We start from the raw sequence: 24,972 nt of genomic DNA, 5'->3' as shown, positions 1-24,972 counted from the left end.
ATTTGTGGGCCCCGAGAGACTGAGAACCCACAGCTTCAGCCAGTACCCCTTCCCCCTTGGCACCACCGACCCATCTTCTTGCCTTGGGTGTAGGCTCACTGGCATGGGGATCACAGTGGCCAGGCCCTAGGTGGCATGGTGGGCGGCCCCTGGCCGAGAGGAAAAGGAGTGTTCTTGCCTGCCAACAGCAACACCACTTCCCCCAGTTCCCCAGCCACTTCAGCTCTTGGTCTGGGAGCCAGCACTGGGCTATCGCCATGGCTACATGGCCCTCAGGAAGGCCTGTGGTCACCTGGGAAGACGCTGAGCTGGCAGCAGTCCAGTCGTGGAGCAGTGTGTCCCCCCTAAAAGAGACCAGCTGAGCCTGTGAGCTGCACCAAAGGCATATCCTAGCTTTATTAAAGGGCCGCGCCGCAGAGTCAATATAAAAACACAAAAAGTCCCATCAGTTTAATAACAATAAAAAACCCCAAAAATGGAAAACTGAGGGGGCAGGGAAGAGGCCCCTGGGCCAGGGGCACGAGGAGCCCTGCTCATGGCACCAGGCCTGGCCGCAGGGCCCCCCCGGGTATTGCTGTTGCTACGAGGTCGGGGGGCAGCGATTGTCCTGTGGGAGCCACCATTCACCGGGGTCAAGGACCCTTATTTCTTCTGGGGTGTGCTCAGCTTCTGCATGCCCCGGATCTTGTCCAGCAGGCCAGAGATGAAGGCCTGAACAGAAGGGAGGGCATTAGGGAGACCGGACTGCATGATGACAGAAACCCAGGCCCCTCTCACCCCAGCCTCCGGGGAAACCACTTACTTACCTCAGTGGGTTTGTAACAGTCAACCAGCAGCTCCTAGGAGGGCATGGTGGGAGGTTAAGTACAGCTGTGAGTTCTAAGTCACAGGGACTTAAAGTTCACCTGTACCCACTTCCAAGGGACTGGGGCCACTCCCAAGGCACAGATGATGTCACAGCTACTCAACAGCTGGGCAAGCACCATTCGCCCCATTTGACAGAGGCAGAAGCCGAGGCTCACCATCACAGAGCTGACTGACTACAACCAAAGAAGGCCTAAATCTAGAGCCTTGCTTACCCAAGGGGCAGCGCCTCCAGGCAGCCCTTTCCTCCCTGATCTCCCCTACCTACAGTCCTGCTGTCTCTCCGAGCCCCTCTCTCACCTTGACCCTGGCAGCCCGGGTATCATCACTCTCCATGTCCAGGAGTTCATCCACATCAATCTCCAACTCTGGGATCTCCTCCTCCTGGGGTGGGGGTGGGGGAGGAGGGAGAGACAAGGGCCTGAGTTGGGAGAGAGGGGGTGAGCTCTGGCTGGGGCCCCTGCCCAACAGCGGGATGAGCCAGCCTTCTTCGCCCAGTAGACAGCGGCAGCTGTCCGAGGAAGAAAACAGATCAGGCCTGTGCCAAGGCAAAATGCCCAATGGGGGGGGGGAGCTTCCTGTCCCTGCCAGTTGGGCACCGTGGGTGCCAGACAGGGCCAGACAGCTAGGGCTGGCGGACCCTGGGCTGAGAACCCTGCAGATGTGTTGCCCCAACTTCCCGCCCCCCCACACCCAAGTCAGCGCACAGGTGGGGCCAGCTGTCTCAACTCCTCACAGCCCCTACCCTTCCCCCAAACACCTGTCACAGCTTCCCAGGAGTGGGGAGGAAGTAAAGGGTGAGGGGTCAGTGGGAAGGACCCAGGGCTGGTAAGGGGGAAACAAAGAGCGTATGCTTTGCTGAGGGAGGGGGTGCCCGCCAGCCCTCCCCCCCAGGAAGCGTCTATCCAGTCTTGAGCCAGATGCATTCCAGGGCTGGTCTAGGGTAGGCAGCAGCACAGGGCAAGACCACTCCTCCACCCTGCCCCCCAGGGGCCTGAGTCACCGTTTGAGCAAGGAAGGAGTCATGGGGTGGAGAACCAGAACCCAGAGGAAGGCTACTTGCTCCTACACCAAAATGGAGCGGCAGGCTGGCCCATTAGAACAGCCCAGACCCTGTACAATCCCACCAGGCTCCTGCCTTTTAACCAGATATGGTTAGCAAGCACCAGGTAGGTCTCCTTGCACTGCCCGCCCAGGCTAGCCTCCTGCCCATGCCCCAGGCTATCCCTTGAGGCTTCTAGAAGACCCCTAAGCTTGACCACAGTAGGGACATGAGAGAGTCACGAGGGAGAAGACTGAAGTGACTTAAGGTCAGACAAGAAAGAGCACACACTGGGGGCGGGGAGTATAGAAAGGGAGGGGAGCGCGCGGAAGCGGAGCGCCCATTGACTCCGGGTGACAGGCAGGCGCAAGGTGGGGTTCCCAAGCAGCCCGACTAGGGAACGATCTTAGGGTGTCAACGCAGAGTAGGGTACACACCTGGCAGTCGTAGAGGCGAGTGAGCTGCTCCAGGATCCACTCCTCCAGGTTGAGGCGCTTCCGTAGCTCCTTGCGGTCGTACTTGACCGTGACCTTCCCTTGGCGCCTCACTGGGCCCTCGTCGTCCGCGCCGCCCGGGCCCTCGCCTGCAGCCCCAGGGGGGCTCTGGAAGTAGACGCGGGGCCCTGGGCCACCACTGCCTGGTCCGGGCGCCGGGGCCGCCAACGCCGCGCCCCCCGCGGGGCCGCTGTCCGCCATGGCGGCCGCCGGGGCCACGTGCGCGCGTAGGGCCCCTCCCTGCGCCGCCGCCTCCGGGACGCCCGCCGGCTGGCTCCGGGCCGCTGGCTCGGGTTAGCTTGCGGGCTCCGCTCCGCGCGGCTCGGCGGCGAGGGCGGCGGCAGGGGCGCCCGGGGGCAGCTGCAGCATGCGGAGCCCCCGGGCCTGGCCTGGCCGCGCCCCGCCCCCTCCCTGCCGATCCGCCCGCCCTTTGTCCCCCGCGGCCGCCGCCCGAGCCGCCGCCGCCGCCGCCGCCGAAGCCGCCGAAGCCGCTTTCTCTGTCTCGCTCGCTTGCCCCGCCCCCCGACCACACCCCCTTAAAGGGCCAGTCCCTCTGCAAGTCCCTCACTCCCACCCACCCCCGGGCAGGGTATAGGGGAGGGTCTAGCCATCAGAGGTTTGGGCCTGGCTGTTTGATAATCCTTTTTAACCTTCCCGCCTCAATCCTGGCGTTTTAGGCGCCCGGTACCGGGATTTGGGCTCCTGCCGGGATCCTAGTGTTCTGTCCTCACTGACGCAAAAACAGGGGTCATCTGGGAATGGAGGGGTGTGGGCAGTATGTGCAGGGCGGGGGTCTGGAGAGGAGACGTGGGAGCCCCCAAGGTCTGGGTCCTCCGGTCCTTGGCCAGAGGAGGGCGAGTAGCCTCCTCCACCGTAGACCGACACGTGGACCAGGTTCCTAAGAGTGGAGGGGCGGAGAAAGCGGACAGGGGCTGCGCAGGTCCCCAGAGGCCCTACTGGGCGAGGACACGCAGCCCCCATAGTGGAGGCCCAGGTTACGGGCGAGCGGAACCAGCTGAACCGCCTGGAGGGCTAGACCCTAAGCTGCCACCGCCCACCGGCCAAGATGGCGGCGGGAACGGAATTATGGGAAATGTAGTTCCCGGAGTCTGGCCGGGCCTGGCCGCCCCTCCCCCTCAGCGGGGCCAGAGCGGGGAAGCACAGGACTTGTTTGGGGCGCCCTCGTTCGGCTGGCTTCCACAGGCCGCACCCCCCTCCCCGCAACCTCGGTGTGTACAAAGAGGGAACTCAGGAGTAAAGAGCCGGGAAATGGGGGAGATGATATCCCCGATAATAAAAATGATAATAACAGCTGACCCATAAAAAGCGTTCGTCCGGTCAGTTTCACACAGTTGGCTCCAGCTTGAGGCCACCTCATTCGCTCTCCCACAGATCGTTGCCCTGCCGCACCTCTGTCCTTCAGCTCTCACAGGCGCCTTACCTGGCCCACCTTTCCCGACAGAACTCGCATGTCATTTCCGCACCCCGCGAGATCACCCCATCTCTGAATGGTCTCTCTCCTTCATGGCATCTCTGTCTCCCACTTCTAGACTATGTGCTCCGTGGGGCCAAGAGCTGTGTGGCCCTTGTTTACTGCTGGTGCCCAACGCGGAGTGACCGGCTGGGCTTCAGACCCCCGTGTATGGAGCAGATGACCCGATTCTTGCTAAACTCCCAGCACCGCGGGCGTCAGACTTGTAACTGTTGCTGAACACGTGACTGGATGAAAGAATGAATGGCTTTCTCTGTGCCTGGCATTTCCTCAGAAGCCTGTGGCCGAGATTCAGTGAGAAAATACGTGGAAGGATCAAAGACAGGACCATAGAGGTCAGCTTGTGAACTGAGCTTGTGAACTCAGCCCCTCTGAGATGCTTCCATGGATGGCAAGCTCGCCCTCCACAGTCCCAGGCTGATTCTCAGCATCTGAGGGCCAGTGAGTGGTTCTGTTCCAGCCTCTCAAAGACACCTTCTCTCTGGATGTCAGAGAAGCCCACTTTAGTAGGGAGGGCTCAGAGAGAGGCTGCGACTGGCCCAGGGTCACACAGCCGGTGCTGCCGTCAAACTCAAAGCCAGAACTTTGAGCTTACCCTGTAGCTGGGAAGAAGAGACGATGAATGCAGAGAGTGCGAATGGTACGTGTTGCAGGAGCGGCAAAGTGGGCTTCTGCCTGCAGGGCCTGGGTTGGGGGCAGGCTCTCAGGGCTCATCCCAGGGCCCGTAGAGCAGGCTCGGGCCTCCTCCCTCCCCAGCCCTTCTCCTGGCCTTATTTTCCCGTCCACCCACCTGGGGCAGCCTGGGGAGCCAGTGGAGGGCTGACCCTTGCTCTTGCAGATCAGGCAAGACCCATTCTTTTCACCAGGAGCCCCATCCCGGGCCTGGCCGCTGGCTCCCCGCCTGGCCTGTGGGAAGAGCAATTTACCGGAGTCCAAATTCCCTACCACACCCCACCTCACCCACCAGGGCAGGTCTGCTCTCTGAACCACAGCATTGCTTCAGGCCTTAGGGGTGCTCGTAGTTAAGAGGGGCACCCCTGGGGGTTCTCTGGGCAGGGTGGGGAGGAGCTGGAGATGCTCTTCCTGACACTCCCTCTCTCCATTTTCTATGCCATTCCCACTGCTCTGGTGCCGGTTCCCTCCCTTCCCAGGGCCACCCCATCCTGAGAACAGGGTGGTCATGCCGGCCTGCAGCCTTGTGGGAGGCTGGGCTGTCCTGCACAGCCCTGTGGAGTGGGAGAACTGGGTTCAGATCCTCGCTCTGCCCAGCACATTGCAAGGCCGTGGACCTGTCACTTACCTGCTCTGAGCCTCTTCCGGGGGGCTGATTTTACCAATCTCTGGTGGCTGGGGGCCCTAGAGCTCAGTGCTGAGGGCCTACATCCCAGCCCTTGCTCTCCTGCCTAAGCCCTCCTGGGACTGGAGTGTGGGGCGGCCGCGGCTCCTCATCCTGCCAGCCTCAGACTGTGGCCTCCCCAGCCCCACCCGACCTGAGGTTCCAGCCCCCTCTCCACCAGAGTGTTGCCAAGGTTGCTTTCAGCACCTCTCGGAAGCACAGGCCCTGGAGAGGGAGGGTCCCGTGGGCCAAGGCCCGCTCTCTTAATCCCTTAATCGGGGTAGAGGCGGAAAGGCTGCGTTCCTTCCACCATTATTACTGCTTGCCGAGAAACCCTATTACCATTACCAAGACTGGAAGAAAGTGTCCGAGAAGGAAGGAGCCCTTTAATGGGGGCTACCCTGGCCTCAGAGGACATGGGGTGGAGATGGGGGGTGGTGGGAGGGAGAGGCTCAGGCTCAGGAAACAGGCGCCCATCCTGTTTTCCGAAGAGCTGCAGCCCAGTGTATCTATGAGGCATCCCTGTCCAAGGTCTAGAGCCCCAGCTCTGCCCCAACTAGCCCCAGCACTGGCTAGCAAGCCCCCTGCTTCCGAGCTGATCTGTGCCCTTTCCTCTTCCTCCCTAATGCCCCCCAATCTGCTAGCACACTCAGGTGTCCAGCTGCCTGCAGCTGGGGGCGTCTTGTTGCCGTTTGTTTATTTCATACTCCCACAATCTCCGGTTTCTGGACAAGGTGACTGAGGCACAGAAGGGCTAAGTTCTGCTGGTAGACTTGAACCCATGCTGGGGGAGCAGAGGCCACCCCTCGCCACCCTACATGGTTCTGCCCAATGAGACCTGGTGTTCTCTGGATCTTTGAGGGTATGGCTCTGCTGTTCTTGTGAGAGAGGACGAGGGGAATCACACATTCTGTCCCCCTTTCTTTGTCTCAAGGGCAAGGAGCGGAGGCAGGATGAGTCAGCCTTCAAGTCAGAGGGCTAAAATCCTCCTGCAAAGCTGTGTGACCTTGGGCAAGTCTCTTCAACTCTCCTGGCCTCTAGGGGAAATAGTTATCCCACCCCACAGGGTCTCTGCCAAAGGCAAGGAGATTCCTTAGGTTAGAGTTGGTGTCCAACAAGGTGGAGATTTTGAGGATGGCCAACGCCAGGCGGGGCTCCCCTTAGGGATCTGAGAGCCTGGGGCCAGGGGGCCTGCAGGGCCCGCTCCTCCTTGGCTGACCCCTCCTCCCCCAGAACCAGCTCTAGTCTCTTTCTGGGTTTCTAGGTGACTTGGCTGGCCCCTCTGGATGAGTTCTACTTTAAACCTACTGCTGCTAGTGTCTCTGTATTGGGGGGGCTCCCACAGGGGCCCCCAGGCAGGAGCCCCCCCCAGCCAAGCCCTGCGGGAGGGGCTGCAGCCCCTACCTATTCCAGTGCCCATGCGCCTTCCCCCCTCCCATCCCTGGAGCACCGATTTCAGGGCACCTGCTGTAGGCCAGGCATCGCAGAGCCCCTCCTCAACCCTCCCTTGTCCGTGGACACCCGCGAGGCTTCTGAACCCTCTGGGCAAACGAGCAGTTGTCTCCTTCGCAGCGTTCAGTAGGAAGCCCCAGGGACAGGGCCCAGGTTGAGTCACGGGGGTCTACAGAACAGGAAGTGGGCTGTTCTAGGGCTCACACGGGAAGACCAGGATGCATGGGTCCTTAAAGAAGGCAGCAGGCGCCCGGCCTCCCCAAGCTAGGGACGGGGGAGGGGCGCCTGCCGGCAGGAGGCCCATTAGCTGGCTAAGTGCTCCCCGGGTGGGGGGGACAGAGCTGCTGCAGGAGGGGGTGAGGGTAAGTGAGGGCGGGGGTGGGTGGGGTGGGAGTGGCTTTTCCTGCACTCAGTTAAGTGCTGCTGGAGTGTGGTGGGGGCCAGGCTCTGCGCGCCCCCCCGCCCATGCCTGGCCCTCCGATAGTACCTTCGCCCCCATCCCTCGGAAACCTAAGCCGGCTGACCCCCTCCCAGTCTTCAGCAGCGCCCTCTACACCCACTCCCTCTGGCTGCACCGTAACAACCACTCTGGCGTCAAGCTCTGCCCTCCGACCCCAGGCAAGTCCTGACGAGTAGCCCCGGCAAAGGGCCGGGGTCCAGGTTATGCCCCTGCCCCATCCCCCCTCTGGCTGCATTCGCCGCCCCAGCCGCCAGGGGGAGCCGCCGACCCGGGGCGGGCGGGCCCGACGCGGGTGGGAGGGGGCGGGGCCGCAGCGGCCCCGCCCCCGCCCCGCCCCGCCCGGGCCCCGCCGATTCTCTGGTCTGTCCGGGACAGACTGGCGGGCGGGCGGGCGCTGACGCCGCGGGGCCGGAGCGGGCCGCGCGGGAGCGCGCGGAGGGAGCAGCGGCGCCGTCGGTCCTCGTCGGGGCTCCGGGGGTACCCGACTCGCCCCTAGCCGGGCCATGGCCGGCGCCAGGCCCGGCGTCCACGCGCTGCAGCTGGAGCCGCCCACCGTGGTAGAGACCCTGCGGCGCGGGAGTAAGTTCATCAAATGGGACGAGGTAAGCGCGGGGGGCCCCCACGTTCCACCCAGTTCCTGGGACTCCCTCGCCCAAGCCCAGTCAGACGCCGGAGACCCCCACCCGAGCCTGGCCTGGCCACGGCGCCCCCCCACCCCGAAGCCACTCTGGCTGTGCTCCGGAAACTTGAGTCCCCAATCGTGCCCGTAATGAAGACTTTGTCCCCCACCCCCAGCCCCAGTCCATTCAGCTGAGGAAAATTTGGCTTTCCACTCTTTGGCCCGGAGACTTGGAACCCCGATGAATCCCGTCCTCCCCCCCCCACCTCTTTTCACTCGCCCTTCCCACCCCTCCCTGCCTGCCGGTCTAATTCTGATTCCCCCAACCCTGGCCTGGTCCTCAGACCATTGCCTGGCACTGGACTCTGGCTGGAGGACCCTGGCTCCAATCGGGCTCAGCGCACCCCATTCTTCCTAGTGCCCTAGCCTGAACATTGTTCTCCATTCATCACTTTTTCACCCTGCTCTTCCTGCACCCCTTTGCCCTGCTTCAGGAGCCCATCCCAGCTCTCTGCTCAGGAGGGCAGTCAAGTCACCCCCTAGTGGAGTCTTTGCCCCCACAAGTTCCTCCGGTCCTGGGGAACTTTGCCTTCCATTTCTTAGCATCAGGGACTTTGATCCCCAATAAATCCTTGCCCCCCCTTTCTACCTGCCCTGCCCCTGCTGCTTCCCAGATGCCCGGGTCCCCACCTGCAGCTCTCTGACCTGTCCTGCGCCCCATCCCCGTTTTCACACCGCCCCCTCCTCTGCCCCTTGGGCCCCTTCCTTCCCCAGGGCCTCCACCCGGCCCGTATGAGCCTCCCCGCTGCTCCTTCCCAGTCAGGCCGGAGGCCTGGAAGACTCTGGGTTCCTTTCCGGCTGGGTGGGGCGGGTAGGCGTGGGAGCTAGGGGGAGGGGCTGGGGGCGTGGCCTGAGGCAGCAGGTGTGCCTTAGAGGGGTGCCTGGGAGCTCCGGGGACCGGGGGAGACCCCTCCCCCCAGTCCTGCGTGCAGGGAAAAGTTTCTCCTTTTCCTTCCAGTGTGATAAACCCAAATAAGGAAGTGGGAACTGGGAGAGGGCCCTGGGGGTGGGGTGGGGGTTGCTGACTGGGACTTAGGGCTGAAGAGCAGGGGACCTGGGCTGTTTTTGAAGGCCAGACACTGGGAGTGTGGCAGGGGAAGGCCCTGGGGTCTGTACCCACAGACCTCCCCTCCCCTCACACTGCTGGGGGACCTGAGCCTCAGGGTTGGGAATCCCAAGGAGGAGCTGAAGATGGGTGTGAGCACAGTGAGATGGGGAGGCCCAGGCACCCCCAAAGTTCCAAGGCCTCCTGGCCTTTATAAGAAAAGAGATGGGCGGGGCTGGTGCAGTCCCCAATTCTCCAGAAACAGAAACCAATTCTGGAAAGTGGAGACTCATCCCAGTTCCCACTGTGGGGTTGCAGCTAAGGCCAGGAGCTGGGAGCCTAGCAGGGGTCTTGTTTCCTTCCTTCCCAGGCATCTGGATTCTGGAGCCAGACTGCCCGCGAGCAAATCCTAGGGCCTCCTCTTGACCTTAAGCAAGCCTCGTAGCCTCCCTATGCCTCAGGCTCCTGATCTGTTAAATGGGAAGAACAGTAGCATGTACTTCGTAAGGTTGTTAGGAGGACTAAGTGAGCTCTTAGAGGGCCGCTGACCCTGATGACCTCCCCCTCCACCTTGGCTGCTGGTCCTGAGTCACACAGGGGTGGCCCTGGGAGTGTGCCGAGACCAGATCCTCCTCAGAAAATAGGGCTGGCATACTCTTCCCTGCCCTCCTGCCAGCCGCAGGGCTGTTGGAGGAAAGACAGAATTCGCTGTCCAGTCCCAAGGGCAGGGCGCGTCCCCTTCTGGGGGGATTTAGTCCGTATTTTGTAAGATGGGGTGAGGCAGAAGACTGAGGCTCCCGTTGGGTGCAGGGCATGGGGGGGGTCATGGGCTTTGAGGCCGATGTCAGGGCTGACTGGTTGTCATGAGGCCCTGAGGGACACAAGACATGTAGAAGTCAGACTTCAAACCATCTGCTTTCATCCCATAAATATTCTCAAGGGGGCTTCAGGGTGCTCTGACTCTGGGGAGGCCTCCCCAAGAAGGTGGGTCAGATTTCATGGGTCGAGAAGGAAGGAAAGAAAGGCAGTCCTAGCAAAGGAACAAAAACGCAAGAGCTGGAGGAGGGGAAAGGTAGTGGTTCCTGTGACTGAGCCTTAGGGTCAGAGACAGGTGAGGCCGGGAGGGGCATTGGGACCCCTGTTGCTATGCCAGGGACAATTGTGTAAGCTTCATCCTGAGGACCGTAGGGGAACCTGTGGGCTGGATGAGGCTTCATCGTCACTCACCGGCAGAAACACTGGGTGGATGGCCTGAGGGAGCCCGGGGCCCAAGCCTGAGCCCCAGCCCTCACTCACTGACCCCTGCCGGTCCATCCCATCCCCAGGAGGCCTCCAGTCGGAACCTGGTAACCCTGCGTGTGGACTCCAATGGCTTTTTTCTGTATTGGACTGGACCCAACATGGTGAGGGGGGGCAGTGGTACTGCCTGCTTAGGTCTAGGGCCCCTGGCCCAGACCCCCCTTCCCCTCCCACCCACCCAAGAGGGTGGGGCCCAGCTGCTGGCTGACCTCTCCCACGGCTCCCTGGACAGGAAGTGCTACGGGTGGGGGGCTGAGGCTGGGGCTACAGCAGGGGGTGGCCACTCCCTGGCTTGGGTGGAGATCTTGGGGGCCCCTGGCTCTTGCCCCATAGCCTTTCAGACCCACCCTGGCCTCTGGTTTCCCCAGGAGGTGGACACACTGGACATCAGTTCCATCAGGGACACGCGGACGGGTCGCTATGCCCGCCTGCCCAAGGTAAGTGGTGGGGGCCCTGACTAAGAAAGGGAGTGAGGCCTTGGGGGTGGGAACACCCCTCTTTACCCTTGGCTTTCGACTACTCAGGACCCCAAGATCCGGGAGGTGCTGGGCTTTGGGGGCCCTGATGCCCGGCTGGAGGAGAAGTTGATGACAGTGGTGGCTGGGCCAGACCCGGTGAATACGACGTTCTTGAACTTCATGGCCGTGCAGGATGACACAGCCAAGGTGGGCTGGGGCCCAAGGGTCAGCCCCAGGGGAGCCACCGCTGCTTAGTGTCTGTCGCGCGCGTGAGCCTATTCTCTGCCCCTGTTTCTAATCATCCTCTGACAAAGCAGTATTTAAGCAACATACTGTGGCTCATGCCTGATTCTGGGTGTTGGCTGGGGCTGGGCCAACCCTTCTCTTCCCAGATCACCCCCTCCCACCCTCACTCCGTCTCCCGACCCCTCAGGTCTGGACCGAGGAGCTGTTTAAGCTGGCTATGAACATCCTGGCTCAGAACGCCTCCCGGAACACGTTCCTGCGAAAAGCGTGAGTCGTGGGCCTGGCCGCGGGGTGGCGGGGACTCAGGTGACCACGGCCGGCGTGTGACCCTGAGGCCTCTGCCTCCCCAGATACACAAAGCTGAAGCTGCAGGTGAACCAGGACGGACGGATTCCGGTGAAGAAGTGAGTACCCCTGGCCCTCAGTACCTTCTCTTCTGTCCCCATCTGGGTGATCTTCGCCCCTGTGACTCTGACCCCTCTCACCTGCCCAGTATCCTGAAGATGTTTTCAGCAGATAAGAAGCGGGTAGAGACTGCACTGGAATCCTGTGGCCTCAATTTCAACCGGGTGAGGAGGCCGGAGCGACATAGGGAGAGTGGGGTGGATGGGTGCCCGGTCTTTGGCGCCAGCTGCCCTGGGTTCTCACCCCACACTTCTGGGCTCCCCCCAACCCCCACCCCAGAGTGAGTCCATCCGGCCCGACGAGTTTTCCTTGGAGATCTTCGAGCGGTTCCTGAATAAGTTGTGTCTGCGGCCAGACATTGACAAGATCCTGCTGGAGATGTGAGCAGGGCTGGGCCCCCCTCCGAGCCCCCAGTGCTCTGTGTGTGGCCTCTGCTGGCATTCCTTCCAGCACAGTGAGGGGAAGCAGAACTTCCGGGGGTCCCGTGGAGGCTGGGGCTGGGGCAGTGCTGTGAACTGCTCTGTGCTGACCCTTTGCATCACCCTATACCGGGGCGGGGGACCAAGCAGCTTTGATGAGCTGTGGGACTTGCCTGAGCTCATAGAGCGAGGTTGGGTCCAGTGTCCGGAAGCAGTCCTGGCAGGCCAAACCCTTGGTGGCTTCCGAAGCCCTTGCTAATGCCAATGCCAGCACCTCGGGGTTAGGAAAGTGAGTGGATGGGAAAACTGAGGCCCAGAGTGGGCAGCCATTTGCCCAAGTCCCAGTCAGCAGGTGCGAGAGCCAGGCCCCGACCTCCCGACTCCTGCTCCGAGGGCAAGGGCGTGGCACAGAGAATGGGGATGGTCCGGCTTGACCCAGCTTCCTGCCCTGTCTAGAGGCGCCAAGGGCAAGCCTTACCTGACGCTGGAGCAGCTCATGGACTTCATCAACCAGAAGCAACGGGACCCGAGGCTCAACGAGGTGCTGTACCCACCCCTGCGGCCATCCCAGGCCCGGCTGCTCATCGAGAAGTATGAGCCCAACCAGCAGTTCCTAGAGCGTGGTGAGCCCTTGAGGAGCCCGTCGGAGGGGCAGGGTGGGGGGGCATCAGGAGGCGCCCCGGCTGAGCCTGCTGACCCCACCCATCCCCCAGACCAGATGTCCATGGAGGGCTTCAGCCGCTACCTGGGCGGTGAGGAGAATGGCATCCTGCCCCTGGAGGCCCTGGATCTCAGCGCGGACATGACCCAGCCTCTGAGTGCCTACTTCATCAACTCCTCACACAACACCTATCTCACAGGTGAGCGAGCCCCCCACCGTGGGCAGCTGGGGCAGTGGCCTCCGTGCCCTCCGCCCGCAGCCCCTTCTGTGACCTCCCTCCGTTTCGGGTGGCCGGTGCTGGGGAAGCAGGCGGGGAACAGGCAGCCTACCCTTGGGGGGAGCGCGGCTTCTCTGCATGGGCGCCTCTCCTGGGTGGTCTGGAAGGCTTCCCTGGGGAAGGGCTGAGCCCTGCACCTGTCACCTGTAAAGGAGCACTGAAGGCCAGGAGCAGGACACTCCTGGGTGCTCGTCAGCAGGGAAGGAGGCCGGAGGCAGGGCGGGTGCTGGGGCAAGTAGACGTGAGAAGGAGTGAGAAAAGGAGGCAGGGCTAGACCACAGGGCACGGAAGGAATTTGGATTGATCCTAAGTGGGCGGGAAAGGCTTTCTGGAGGGTGTCAATCATGGGAGGTCATGAGACCTGGTATGTTTTGGGAAGTGTGACAAGCCAGGTGCTCCCCAGAGATGGGATGGGAGGCAGGGAGGGGCCCCAGGCAGAAGGTAATAGAGGCCATCCGTGGATGGAAGGAGGAGAGGGAAGTGGGGGGCTATGGGGGCATTGGGGACGACTCCCCACTTCAGGTCAGTAGCTGGAGGCGGGGGTGGTGGGTGTTTATCCTCAAGAGGGTGAGTCCTGGAGGAAGAACCCATCAGCAGCCAGCGCTGCTCGATGCTGACTCTGCCCGGCTTGGACGCGAGCCAAGGGCTGGGTGGCAGGACACGGGCCCTGCCCTGGGGGATTTCGGGAGAGATGGCGCTGGTTCCACAGCAAATTAAGGAGCGATCAAGGGCTGGCCAGACAGCGTGCCAGGGCCGGGCTGGGCCGCCACTGGGGCCTCCACGTCTCCAGCGGGGCTGGAGCAGCACAGGCCGGGGGAGGGGTGGTGGTGAGTGGGTGAGGAGCGCGGTGGGCCGGGTGGCGGTGCTGATGGGGCCTCGCCACCAGCGGGGCAGCTGGCCGGGACCTCGTCGGTGGAGATGTACCGGCAGGCGCTGCTGTGGGGCTGCCGCTGCGTGGAGCTGGACGTGTGGAAAGGCCGGCCGCCCGAGGAGGAGCCCTTCATCACCCACGGCTTCACCATGACCACGGAGGTGCCGCTGCGGGACGTGCTCGAGGCCATCGCGGAGACTGCCTTCAAGACCTCGCCCTACCCCGTCATCCTCTCCTTTGAGAACCACGTGGACTCGTGAGTGGGCCCCTGACCTGAGGACCACCGCCCCCCACCGCCCCCATCGGCCCAGAGGCAGCCATCCTCCCATGACACTGTTCCTGTGACCTCTGACCCTGAGGATCTTTGTCTACCCTGGGGACGTCAGCTTCGCATGCCGCCGCCACCACCACCACCACCACCCCCACCCCTGCCCCCCGTCCCCGGAACCTCTGACCTTTAACCTTGGCCCCGCAGAGCAAAGCAGCAGGCCAAGATGGCCGAGTACTGCCGGTCCATCTTTGGGGACGCGCTGCTCATCGACCCGCTGGACAAGTACCCGGTAGGAGGGCTTGGATCTGTGGCAGGGCATGGGGGGGTGGTGAGGACTCCCCGGCGGGCCCTGACCTCTCTGTGCCCACCAGCTGGCCCCAGGCGTCCCCCTGCCCAGCCCCCAGGACCTGATGGGCCGCATCCTGGTGAAGAACAAGAAGCGACACCAGCCCAGCACCGGTGTCCCCAACAGCTCTGTGCGCAAGCGGCCCCTGGAACAGAGCAACTCGGCCCTGAGTGAGAGCTCGGCTGCCACCACTGAGCCCTCCTCCCCTCAGCTCGGTACAGCCCTGGGCCCAGCCTTTGACCCCGATCCCGACCCTGAGCTCTCGCCTCGCTGAGCCCCACTTCCCTGGTGGTCCTCCTCCTGCTCCCAGCCTGTCCTCCCTTCTCACTAAGCCTCTCAGCCGAGGATGGGACCTCTGACCCCCGACCCCGGGCCCTGACCTCCCCAGACTATAGCCTGACTGGATTGGGTTCCATCAAGTTTCTGACCCATCAGTCTCAGCCTCCCCCCTCACACAGCCCTCCTCTCAACCACATTATAACTCTGAATTCTGACTTCTGGTCTCAGTGAACCACATCCTCATGCTTCGGCTCTGACCCTTGTCCTCTGACCCCTCTGAGTCTGTCCACGCAGCCGGTGATAATTTGAGCTAACCCTTGAGCTCTTATTTTGTTAAGGTCCCTTGTATCACCCACCCCTGACCGCTTACCTCACTAAGCCCCCTCACTGGGTCTGGCTCTGATTGACACCTCACTCGGAACCCCACCGTGTCATCCTTCACCCCCACTGCCAAGGCAGTTGTACCCCAGTTCCTGGCTTCTCACCCCTCTGAGCTGCCCTGCCTACCTCTCTAATGGACAGAACTCCAACCTTGACCTTTGACCCATGACCCCTGTGCTCTACTACTGGGTTGAATACCATCCAACTCCTGACCTCTGCTCTCTCCCTCCTTGACCTTGACTTCCCCACTGAGTCACCTCCACAACCCCTCCTGACTCCCCAAGTGTCTGTGTTCGTCCTGACTCCCTGTGGCCGTATCCTCTGCAGGGTCCCCCAGCTCTGACAGCTGCCCAGGCCTGAGCAACGGGGAAGAAGTAGCCCTGGAGAAGCCCAGCCTGGAGCCTCGCAAGTCGCTGGGTGAGGACGGGCTACAGCGGGGCGCTGATGCTCTTGGATCTGCAGACCGTGAGGATGAGGAGGAGGATGAGGAAGAGGAGGAACAGACAGATCCTAAAAAGCCGACCACAGATGAGGTCAGCCCTGGAGGTGGGAAGAGGCAGAGGGAGCATGGATTAAGGACCCAGGCATTTGCTGAGCCCCTGTCTGGCCACGGTCCGGTGTTAACCCTGCTGTTCTGGAGTTCATGGTGGGGAGGGTGTGTAGAGGGTGGAGAAGGGGTCTTAGGTAAACAGGCATGGGAGCAGGTGAAATTGTGCTCACGACTAGGCTGGGGAGAGGCGAGTTAAGCTGTAGCATTGTGGGGAAAGAAGAGAAGAATGACCTGGGCAGGGAAATGGGGCGATTGGACCTAAGGAAGAGGGATACCACGTGCAAAGGCCCTGTGGCAGGACTGGAGAGTACAGGAAGGGGCCACATAAGACGAGTGTGGAGTTCTGAGGAATGGAGGTGATAGAAAAAGTGGGTCCATGAGGTCAGATTTGGTAGGGGCCCAGAGTGAGGAAGGGTGCGGGCAGGGGTGGCCAAGTTCAGTATTGCAGGTGTTGGGTTCAGGGCTCTTGGTGGGCCGCAGAGGGGACATGGCCCCATAGTGGCTGGAAATAATGGCTCATCCGCATGGGAATCATTGAGTCCTGGGGCTGGATGAAGAGTGCCAGCTTCCAAGGATCAGGAAGGCAGGAGTCAAAGGAGGAAGGTGGGGGCCAGGGCAAGGTCCCAGAGGGAATGGGACCGGGACTGACAGGCCAGAAGGGGCTGGGGCCCTTGCTGAGAGCCACTGGGCAGCGTGATTGCAGAGGTGGGTGGAGGGTCAGCCCCTCCTTCCTGATGGGGCAGGTGAGGGAACTTCCGGCTGAGGGATGGGTGGTGCGTGGCACTGCTGACCCTTTGTTTGGGGGCCACAGGGCACTGCCAGCAGTGAGGTCAATGCCACCGAGGAAATGTCCACACTCGTCAACTACATCGAGCCTGTCAAGTTCAAGTCCTTTGAGGCTGCTCGAAGTGAGTGGGATAGGAGACGGTGGGAATAGGAGCCAGCCCAGCCTTGCCAGGCCTGATCGCCCCCCACTCCTCACCCCTCAGAAAGGAACAAATGCTTCGAGATGTCATCTTTCGTGGAAACCAAGGCCATGGAGCAACTGACCAAGAGCCCCATGGAGTTTGTGGAGTATCCTTCCACATTGCCAGGGCAGGCTAACCAGGGTGGGGTGCTCAGAGGCCGGCTCAGATGTTCTGACCCACTGATGCCACCCACACAGGGTCCTGACCCTCGAGCACCCTGGTCTGGGTTTGGGGCTAGCCTCGGAAACTGCTCGGGGGCAAGGCCGAGAGGCAGGGGGCCAGAGGGGCAGCTAGAGCCAAGGCCGGGCAGTGGGTTCACAGGAGCTGAGCACAGGCCTGGCTTGCCAGCCAGAAGGCGGGGGCCAGTACACGGCATGGCCCCTGACCGCCAACCTCAGATACAACAAGCAGCAGCTCAGCCGCATCTACCCCAAGGGTACCCGCGTGGACTCATCCAACTACATGCCCCAGCTCTTCTGGAATGTCGGCTGCCAGCTTGTCGCGCTCAACTTCCAGACCCTGGGTGAGCACTAGCCCGCCTCGACCCCCTGGCCTCCAACCTCACGGACTTCTGCTTAGGGATCCTGCTCTCATTGTCTTGTAGGGGCCTCTGGCTCTGTAATGCTAGATCTCTACTCCGAGCCAAGACCTCTGCAAACCCCACCTCCTGACCTTGGCTGACCCTAGACCTTAGCCCCTGTCTGATCTTTCCAGAGTCTGGAGCCCTGATCCCATTTGATCAGACCCTAGTACTCCCTGATCGTCTCTCTGCGTTCAGCTGTCCTTCCTGCCTCCTCATCCCATGGGCCTTGCTGGCCCTTGGCCTCCCCCTGTCACCCCCAGACGTGGCGATGCAGCTAAACGCAGGCGTGTTTGAGTACAACGGGCGCAGCGGCTACCTGCTCAAGCCCGAGTTCATGCGGCGGCCGGACAAGTCCTTCGATCCCTTCACCGAAGTCATCGTGGACGGCATCGTGGCCAATGCCTTGCGGGTCAAGGTGGGGCCAGGGAGCCAGGGATGGCTCTGGCGGGGTGTCCTTGGGGTGGGCCTCATAGCAGGGGCCTCACCCTCCTGTCCCCCCCACCAGGTGATCTCGGGGCAGTTCCTGTCCGACAGGAAGGTGGGCATCTATGTGGAAGTGGACATGTTCGGCCTCCCCGTGGATACGCGGCGCAAATACCGCACTCGGACTTCTCAGGGGAATTCCTTCAATCCCGTGTGGGACGAGGAGCCCTTTGACTTCCCCAAGGTGAGCCTGCTGCCCGTGCCCGCTCTGCCAGGCTCTCTTGGCGGGGGGAGCCGCAAACAGGCACGCGTAGCGCGGATCGGAAGGCGGGGGTGCCGAGGGACCCCAAGCCTGGGCCTGTCCCCTCTAGGCCCCAGGTAGGCTCTGTGTGTGCCAGGGTCGGACTCAGGCTCCTTGCCCTCTGTAGGCTTCAGGAAGAGGACAGGGAGGTGAGACAGCAGGAGGGCCCCTGTGAGGCATGGGTGCAGCCGCCCCGTCTCCCGGGCAGGAGGGACTGATCTGGGCTCACAGACACAAGCTCACATGGGCTCATCCCTGCCCCCGGAAGGGTTGGGACCTCTGTGGTCTGTGGGAGTGGGTGTGGCCTCAGGCCAGGACCCAGGACTTCCGGTCCAGTGCCTAACCTGGCAAGGCCCAGAGCTGTCCCATCAGAGTGGTGCCTGGAGGGGCCTGTCCGCTGAGTGGCACGGCTGACGGGATGGGCAGTCCCTGGGTCAGCAGTCTGAGGGTCTGCTCGGGGTGTTGGTCTCATGGCGGTGGTGTGTTGTGGCTCAGTGGGCATAGCAGCCACGGGTCAGCTGCAAGGCTTGGCGGCGCTCCGGGTCCTCAGGTGGTGCTGCCCACGTTGGCTTCCCTGCGCATCGCGGCCTTTGAGGAGGGCGGCAAGTTTGTGGGGCATCGAATCCTGCCTGTCTCGGCCATCCGCTCAGGTGAGGCCATCCCGGCTCCGGGAAGCACGGAGGCCGTGTGGCGGGCCGTGGTTAGCGGGGCCTGGCCACCTCACTGTCCCGCCCTCGTAGGGTACCACTACATCTGTCTGCGGAACGAGGCCAACCAGCCGCTCTGTCTGCCGGCCCTGCTCATTTACACTGAAGCCTCTGACTACATTCCTGACGACCACCAGGGTAAGCTGGGGCTGGGGAACCTGGGGGGACACAGGCCAGGCAGGGGCCAGGGCGCCAACAGGGTCTGTGGTGGTTGAGCCAGATGGCCCCCATCAAGGGGGCACTAAACAGACCTGACAGCGGGTTCTGGGGTCCTTGCACGGAACCCGAACAGCGGGGAAGGTGTGGCTTCGGGGGGCATGTCTCTGAAAGCCTGCCCTCTGCCTTGCACCCAGACTACGCAGAGGCCCTTATCAACCCCATCAAGCATGTCAGCCTGATGGACCAGAGGGCCAAGCAGCTGGCCGCCCTCATTGGGGAGAGCGAGGTAAGCCAAGGCAGGTCAGGGGTGGGTGGGAGGCAGCAGGCTCAGGCTGACCTGGACCCTGGAGACTGCTGGTGGGGGAGCGGTGGTGTGTGGTGGGGGGCGTGTGGCAGGGGGCTGGGTGGGGAACGCAGTGCAGCCTGATCTCTGGGGCTGGTCCTGGTGTGTTCCCCACTCTGCCGTGCCTGTGCGGTCCCATCCCGGCCCCAGCTGGTGCCTGGTCCCTCTCTCCGAGTAGGGCTGGATTCTGTTCGCTGCCTTACTGTGGATGTCAGCCTGAGGCATTTACCCACAGCCTCTGTCTGGAGGGCTGGTTCTCCTTTCTGGCTTCTCTCATCCAGACCAGGTCATAAAGCCAAGTTAATGCTGAGCTCCAGATCTCTGCCTGGCCGGGTGGGAGCTCTTTTCACGCCCTCAACTCATAGAATCGCCCCCCTCCCCGTAGCACCTGAGTTTGGTCCTGCCACCCCAGTGTAGACATGGGAATGCCGAGGCTCTCCAGCTAGGCCTCCAGCCCTCGGCTCTGCCTCCGACAGCGGCATGGGACAGGGCTTCTGGCTTCTCTGACTCAGTGGGCTCAGCAGCCCTGGGTTACTATCCGCATGTTAAGGAGGTGGGAACTACCCCTTTCGCCTGTGAGAGGGCTTCAGGACAGACCTGGGCTAGCATTCCTCTAGCAACAGGGTCCGAGTTGAAGTGCCGAGTTCAGCTGCTTCACCAAAGCCATTGGAAGCCACAGAAGCTTTTAAAACATGGGGTCCTGGGAGACAGGAGCTGGGCAGCGGCGTCTGCGGGGCGGGGTCGGGAGCAGAGGCTCACCCGCACGTCCAGACCCAGTCCCACGGGGCCTGTGGCTGGCGGGGAGAGAGGCTGCTTGGAGCTGTTAGTGGGAGAGGCTGGTGCCCACTCTGCGGTCACTTCCTTTGCTGATTTAATCAAGAGCCAAGCAACGAGGAAGATGAGCAGCTGTGGGTAAGGGTGGAGGGGGACTCGGAGAGGGGAGGAAATTTGGGGTGGGGCCAAGGCTTTCCTGAACAATCTGGAAGTTCCTGAGCACACGCAACAGGGCCTGGCATCCTAGAGACATGGTCTCTCGTTACCTTTCCCACACCCTGCAGGGAAAAGGGGTTTATTTGAGACCTCTTATTTTTCTCATAGCTGTTTCAATGGCCCCACATTGAGAGATGGGGAGCCCAAGCCAGACCGGCTGAGGGAGGCCGACCAGAGGCACTGGGGAGTCCTGGGAGGTTAGGACAGCATTTCTGGAAAGAGCCTTCTGCTTTCTCCCTGTCAGGCTCAGGCCAGCCCAGAGACCTGCCAAGAGACTCCGTCTCAGCAGCTGGGGTCCCAGCTGACCCCAAACCCCACACCCAGCCCGCTGGACACCTCCCCACGCCGGCCCCCAGGCCCTGCCACGTCCCCTACCAGCACCTCACTCAGCAGCCCAGGTAAGGGGCGGCCTGAGCCTCGGGGGTAGCCCCGTCGTGCTCCCCCGCTCCGTACACCGCCCCCCCCAGCTCCTCACAACCCTGCCTCCTCTCTGCAGGCCAGCGGGATGACCTCATCGCCAGCCTCCTCTCAGGTGCGGGGCAGGGCTGTGCGGGAGGGGAGTGGGGTGCTCCCTGGGGCCCGCCAGCCCCCGCCCAGCCCACCCGTGCTCTGTTGCTCAGAGGTGGCCCCGGCCTCGCTGGACGAGCTCCGAGGCCACAAGGCGTTGGTGAAGCTCCGGGGCCGGCAGGAGCGAGAGCTGCGGGAGCTGCGCAAGAAGCACCAGCGCAAGGCCGTCGCCCTCACACGCCGGCTGCTCGGCGGCCTGGCCCAGGCCCGGGCGGAGGGCAGGTGCCGCCCACGGCCGGGTGTCCTGTGAGTGTCCCGCATGCCCGTGGGTGGTGTGCCCTGCTGTGACTACGAGGGTGTGTGTGCATGTGGGGGTTTTCACTCGGCGGGGTGGGCGGAGCGTGGCGGCATGGCCGAGGGCTGCCCCTTGACCCCCCTACAAGGAGTCAAGGTTTGGTGCCAGGGAGATCGAGGAGCCGTCCCACGTGGGCCCTGCCCTCTCTGCCAGGGAGCCAGGCCTCTGCTGGAGTCCCCCACGAGCAGCCTCTCTTTCCAGAAGCTCTTGCCCTACAGGCTCCCACATTTGCATGGGGCTAATGGACTTGTCGTTGGCATCACAGACCCTGCCCCCCACCCCCACCCCGCCCCAGCTGGTGTCTGCCGTTGCCTGTTGGGATCTGCCCTGCCCGCCGCTGCCCTCCCAGCCCGAGTCCATATGACAACCTGAGGATCACCCAGTCGGGTTCTTCCTACAGAGGTGGGGAGAACGAGAAGGAGGAGGAGGAAGAGGCGAAGCGGTATCAGGAATTCCAGAAGAGACAGGTGCAGAGTCTCCTGGAGCTGAGGGAGGCCCAGGCCGACACAGAGGCTGAGCGGCAGCTGGAGCACCTGAGACAGGTGAGGTGGGCCAGTGGCCACAGGGGATGGCCTGCCTCCTGGACACACCTGGCGTCAGCCTGGGTTACCCGTTGGCCGCCTGTGTCCACAGGCTCAGCAGCGGCTCAGGGAGATTGTCCTGGAAGCTCACACAACTCAGATCAAGAGGCTGAAGGAGATGAACGAGAGGTGAAGGCAGAAGATCTTGTCGGGGGTGGGGCAGGGGCCTCGCTTGTTCTCAGAGAGGAGAGGAGATCCCCAGACCTGCCATTGATCCTTTCTTCGCCTCCCGCCCTGCTCTTCCAGGGAGAAGAAGGAACTGCAGAAGATTCTGGACAGGAAGCGTCATAACAGTATCTCAGAGGCCAAGACAAGGGAGAAACATAAGAAGGAGGCGTAAGGGCCCTGGGGCCAGGAGCCGCTGGGGGGCTGGCAGCTGCTGGGGGCTGGGCAGGCAGGGCCGGGGGCCGGGCACCAAGCCCCCTCTGCATCGCTCCCTGCAGGGAACTGACAGAGATTAACCGCCGGCACATCACCGAGTCGGTCAACTCCATCCGTCGGGTGAGTGAGGCTTGGGCCCCACCTTGGCCCCAGCCCACCCCTCTCTTCCTGCAGTCCCGAGAAGCTTGTGTCCTGGGGTGCCTGTGTGGCACAGTTGGTTAGGCGGCTGCGTTCAGCTTGGGTCATGATCCCCAGGGCCTGGGATCGGGCCCTGCGTTGGGCTCTCTGCTAGATGGGCAGCCAGCTTCTCCCTCTACTGCTTGTGCTGTGTCGCACACGGGCTTGCTATCTCTCTCTCTCTCTCTAATAAATAAATAAAATCTTAAAAAAAAAAAAAAAAAGGAAAAAAGAAACTTGTCTCCTTGTGCCTGGCCTATGGCTATATTGCCCTAGAGGGACTTCTAGAACCTTTTCCTCTGGGCTCTGTCTTGCCCCGATACATCCAGAGTCAACTGTCTGCAAAGGTGTCCCACGGCTTTGGAGTCTTTGGGTCTGGAACCTTTGCTATAAGGGTCACCTCAGAACCCCGGCCCCTCAGCCCTGGGAGCCTGCACCTGCCTGGCCCCTGCCCCTGCCTTAGAGACCCTTGGTTGAGCCCTCATCCCTACTCCCCCTGCAGCTGGAGGAGGCCCAGAAGCAGCGGCATGAGCGCCTTGTGGCTGGGCAGCAGCAGGTCCTACAGCAGCTGGCAGAAGAGGAGCCCAAGGTGAGGCCTGTGGGGGGTGGCGGGCGGTCAGAATGCCTGGAGGTTGGAGTGCTGGGGGGACCAGGCGCCGCCTGTGTGACACCCCTCCTCCCTCAGCTGCTAGCCCAGCTGGCCCAGGAGTGTCAGGAGCAGCGGGCGAGTCTGCCCCAGGAGATCCACCGGAGCCTGCTGGGCGAGACGCCGGAGGAGCTGGGGGACGGGCATCTGGTGGCCTGTGCCAGTAATGGTCACGCACCTGGAAGCAGCGGGCACCTGTCCGGCGCTGACTCGGAGAGCCAAGAGGAGAATACGAAGCTCTGAACTGGACGAGCGCGAGAGGTGGCCGCAGGAGGGGTGCTGGGAGGGCAGGAAGCTAAGACACTAATGCTTTTTTTTTTTTTTTTTTTTAACTTTCTATCTTTAGAAATTTTATTTTTTTAAACTGGGGCGAGCACCCCACACTAACTCCCTACTTTCACCCTTCTGGGGCCCCATTAGTCCCCAGCCCCTCCTTCCTGCCTTCAGTCCTAAGGAGGGTGCTGGGTCACTGTGGGTCACCCGGGTTTTGCCCTCCCATGCTACCCACACCCCAGAGTGGGAGCTGACTCCCTCACTTCCCCGGGGAACACTGGCAGAGACTTTGAGCTCTGGGAAGTAGGGGGTCATATGCTTTCTCTATTCTTTGGGAATTTTTTTTTTTTTTTTTTACATGAATAAAAGTGGATTTCAGGGACCCTGTGTGCCATGTGGTTTGGGGTGGGGCAGTTCTGGAGAGGACCCTGGGCCCTGGGCCTGGCTTTGCTGTTCTTCTGGGGGCTTTGGTTTCCTCATCTATAAAATGGGCTGGTGGGCATTGTGGGGTTGAGGTTAGGCCCACAGGGGAGGGCTGCTAGCTTTCAACCTTGAGACCTCCTTGCTTGGGTCCTTGCAGATCCTCCCAATGACCTGACATCCGGTGGCCTCCCCCAGGAGGGACTCCCCTTTATGGCCTCTGTCCCTGACCCATTGCTTCTTGCCCCCCTCCCAACCTCCACTCACATTACTTTTCTCCCTCCTGGGCTCTTCTAGTCCTCCCTTCACAGAGGCTCAGGCCTCTGCTTCAGGAAGCTTTCCCTGCCCCCCCTTCCTGTGGCCTGATAATGACCCAAGCACCCAGCATCTTCCGCCGAGGCTGCTCTGGGCCCCTCACAGGCAGTCGACTCTAATTGGGGATGGACCTGGTCTGCTCCAAATTTGCCTGGGCTCACAGTGATACATATGGGGGGCCCTGGTGGTGACCCTTGGGAGAAGGGAAGCTGGCCATCACAGATGCTCACAGGGACTGGGAGACCCAGCATCCCCCTCATCCCTGTGAGGTAGATGTTACGCCTGTCTTACAGATGAGGTTAACTGAGGCCCAGAGCAGAAGTCACAGGTGCCAGGCCACAGCCTAGTCAGGATGTCCTGACCCGGAGGCAGGGCGGGCCTGGACCCTCTGTGACAGACTGTTTTGGCCTTGGGACAGCCAGCGTGGAGTGGCACAGACCCTGCAGTGAGGGTGCGGCTAGGTTCTGCTGCAGGCGCAGGAGCTCAGGCTGGCACTTCTTCAAGGCCTCTCCCGGCTTCCTGGCGCTTCCCGGCTAACGCCTCCCTCCTCCAGAGGAAGGCGCCTCTCATCTGGGCTTATCTCCTGCCAATTGAGTGTTTTCTTTCTTTGTTTTTGCTGCAGCCTCAGGCAAACAGACCGGGTGGGGAGGTGATAGAGAAAGGGCCAGCCCTGCAGTGGGCTGGGGGCCTCTCCCCTTTGCCCTGTTCCCTCAGGGTTAATACGTGGCCCCAACCCTCCTTGCTTCTGTGGTCAGGCCTGGTCCTGTCTCCAAACTGGCCTACTCTATTCTGTGGCCAGCCACTCAGCCACCAAGGCTTCTCTTCCTAATTTGGCTTGCCGCCACATGTAGAAACACTCCATGTCAGTCCCTGGGTCCTCAAAGTCCAAGCTAAACTCCAAACTCCCCGGGATGACATTCCAGCCCCCTCAGAATCCTGGCCTCTGCTGCTTCCCCCTCCCATCCTTCCATGGGTCCACTCTTTACAGGGAATGACAGCTCCCTCTTCCATATCGCTCTTCAATTCCCAGCGCTAACTCACCTCCTCCCTGAAGCCTTCCCGGACTTTTCCCTTGCGGGAGGGAGCCGCCCTCACCCCGGTTCTGAGTCCCTATTATAGCACTGGCTGGCGGTAATTCCACTCTGAGAACCTGGTACCCCCCCCTGCCAGGAAGCTTGAGGAGCTGTGGCGTAATTCAGCTCTCTACACCCTGTACCAAGCGCTGGCTGGTCTATAGGGGGCGCCAGTAAATCTTCCTGGAATTGAGCTCCGAGCTCCGCTCCCAAGTCCTGGTGAAGCTCCAGTTCTCCTGTGACCAGTCCACTCACAACCCTGGGCCCAACCTTCCGTTGCCCCCCTCCCCCGCTCTGAGCGTCCTGCCAGTTCCCTTAACAGAGCTGGCCCCAGGCCGGCCACACAGTAGCTGTTTGAAAGGACTGACCCAAATAGGAACAAATGACCCTCCCTGGGGGCCGGCGGCACGGTTTACAGAGTGCGGAATTCCGGCGGCCGGCCG

General features: G+C 62.0%; 2 protein-coding genes across 3 annotated transcripts; one reads left to right on the top strand and one right to left on the bottom strand.

The window, feature by feature from the left end:
- Positions 1-372: 372 nt before the first annotated feature.
- LOC111149731 (protein phosphatase 1 regulatory inhibitor subunit 14B) lies at positions 373-2,797 on the bottom strand. Its single transcript, XM_022506974.1, is given in 6 exon segments — positions 373-711; positions 807-839; positions 1,165-1,248; positions 2,344-2,625; positions 2,627-2,733; positions 2,736-2,797. Coding segments are annotated over 6 exon segments (609 nt in total). The 5' UTR covers positions 2,770-2,797; the 3' UTR covers positions 373-642.
- A 4,729-nt stretch (positions 2,798-7,526) lies between these two features.
- LOC111150005 (phospholipase C beta 3) lies at positions 7,527-22,752 on the top strand. Of its 2 annotated transcripts, XM_022507314.1 has the most exons (31): positions 7,527-7,742; positions 10,190-10,267; positions 10,532-10,600; positions 10,688-10,828; positions 11,055-11,134; positions 11,218-11,271; positions 11,361-11,436; positions 11,552-11,652; positions 12,148-12,314; positions 12,405-12,551; positions 13,516-13,756; positions 13,976-14,060; positions 14,143-14,332; positions 15,105-15,310; positions 16,139-16,235; positions 16,317-16,401; positions 16,694-16,818; positions 17,139-17,293; positions 17,384-17,545; positions 18,153-18,252; positions 18,343-18,447; positions 18,663-18,754; positions 20,046-20,199; positions 20,298-20,333; positions 20,422-20,614; positions 21,064-21,205; positions 21,297-21,373; positions 21,491-21,580; positions 21,688-21,745; positions 22,305-22,391; positions 22,488-22,752. In XM_022507314.1, exons 1-31 carry the CDS (start codon positions 7,644-7,646, stop codon positions 22,689-22,691), a joined length of 3,696 nt encoding a protein of 1,231 aa, XP_022363022.1. In that variant the 5' UTR covers positions 7,527-7,643; the 3' UTR covers positions 22,692-22,752. The 2 variants fall into 2 exon arrangements, with proteins under 2 accessions (XP_022363022.1, XP_022363023.1); XM_022507315.1 differs by lacking the exons at positions 10,190-10,267; positions 10,532-10,600 and having other exon boundaries at positions 7,644-7,742; positions 10,742-10,828.
- Positions 22,753-24,972: the final 2,220 nt, after the last annotated feature.

Source organism: Enhydra lutris, unplaced genomic scaffold, assembly GCF_002288905.1.
Source record: "Enhydra lutris kenyoni isolate GAN:26980312 unplaced genomic scaffold, ASM228890v2 scaffoldscaffold22, whole genome shotgun sequence".
NCBI classification, from domain to species: Eukaryota; Metazoa; Chordata; class Mammalia; order Carnivora; family Mustelidae; genus Enhydra; species Enhydra lutris.
This window is presented reverse-complemented; position numbering and strand designations above follow the sequence as displayed.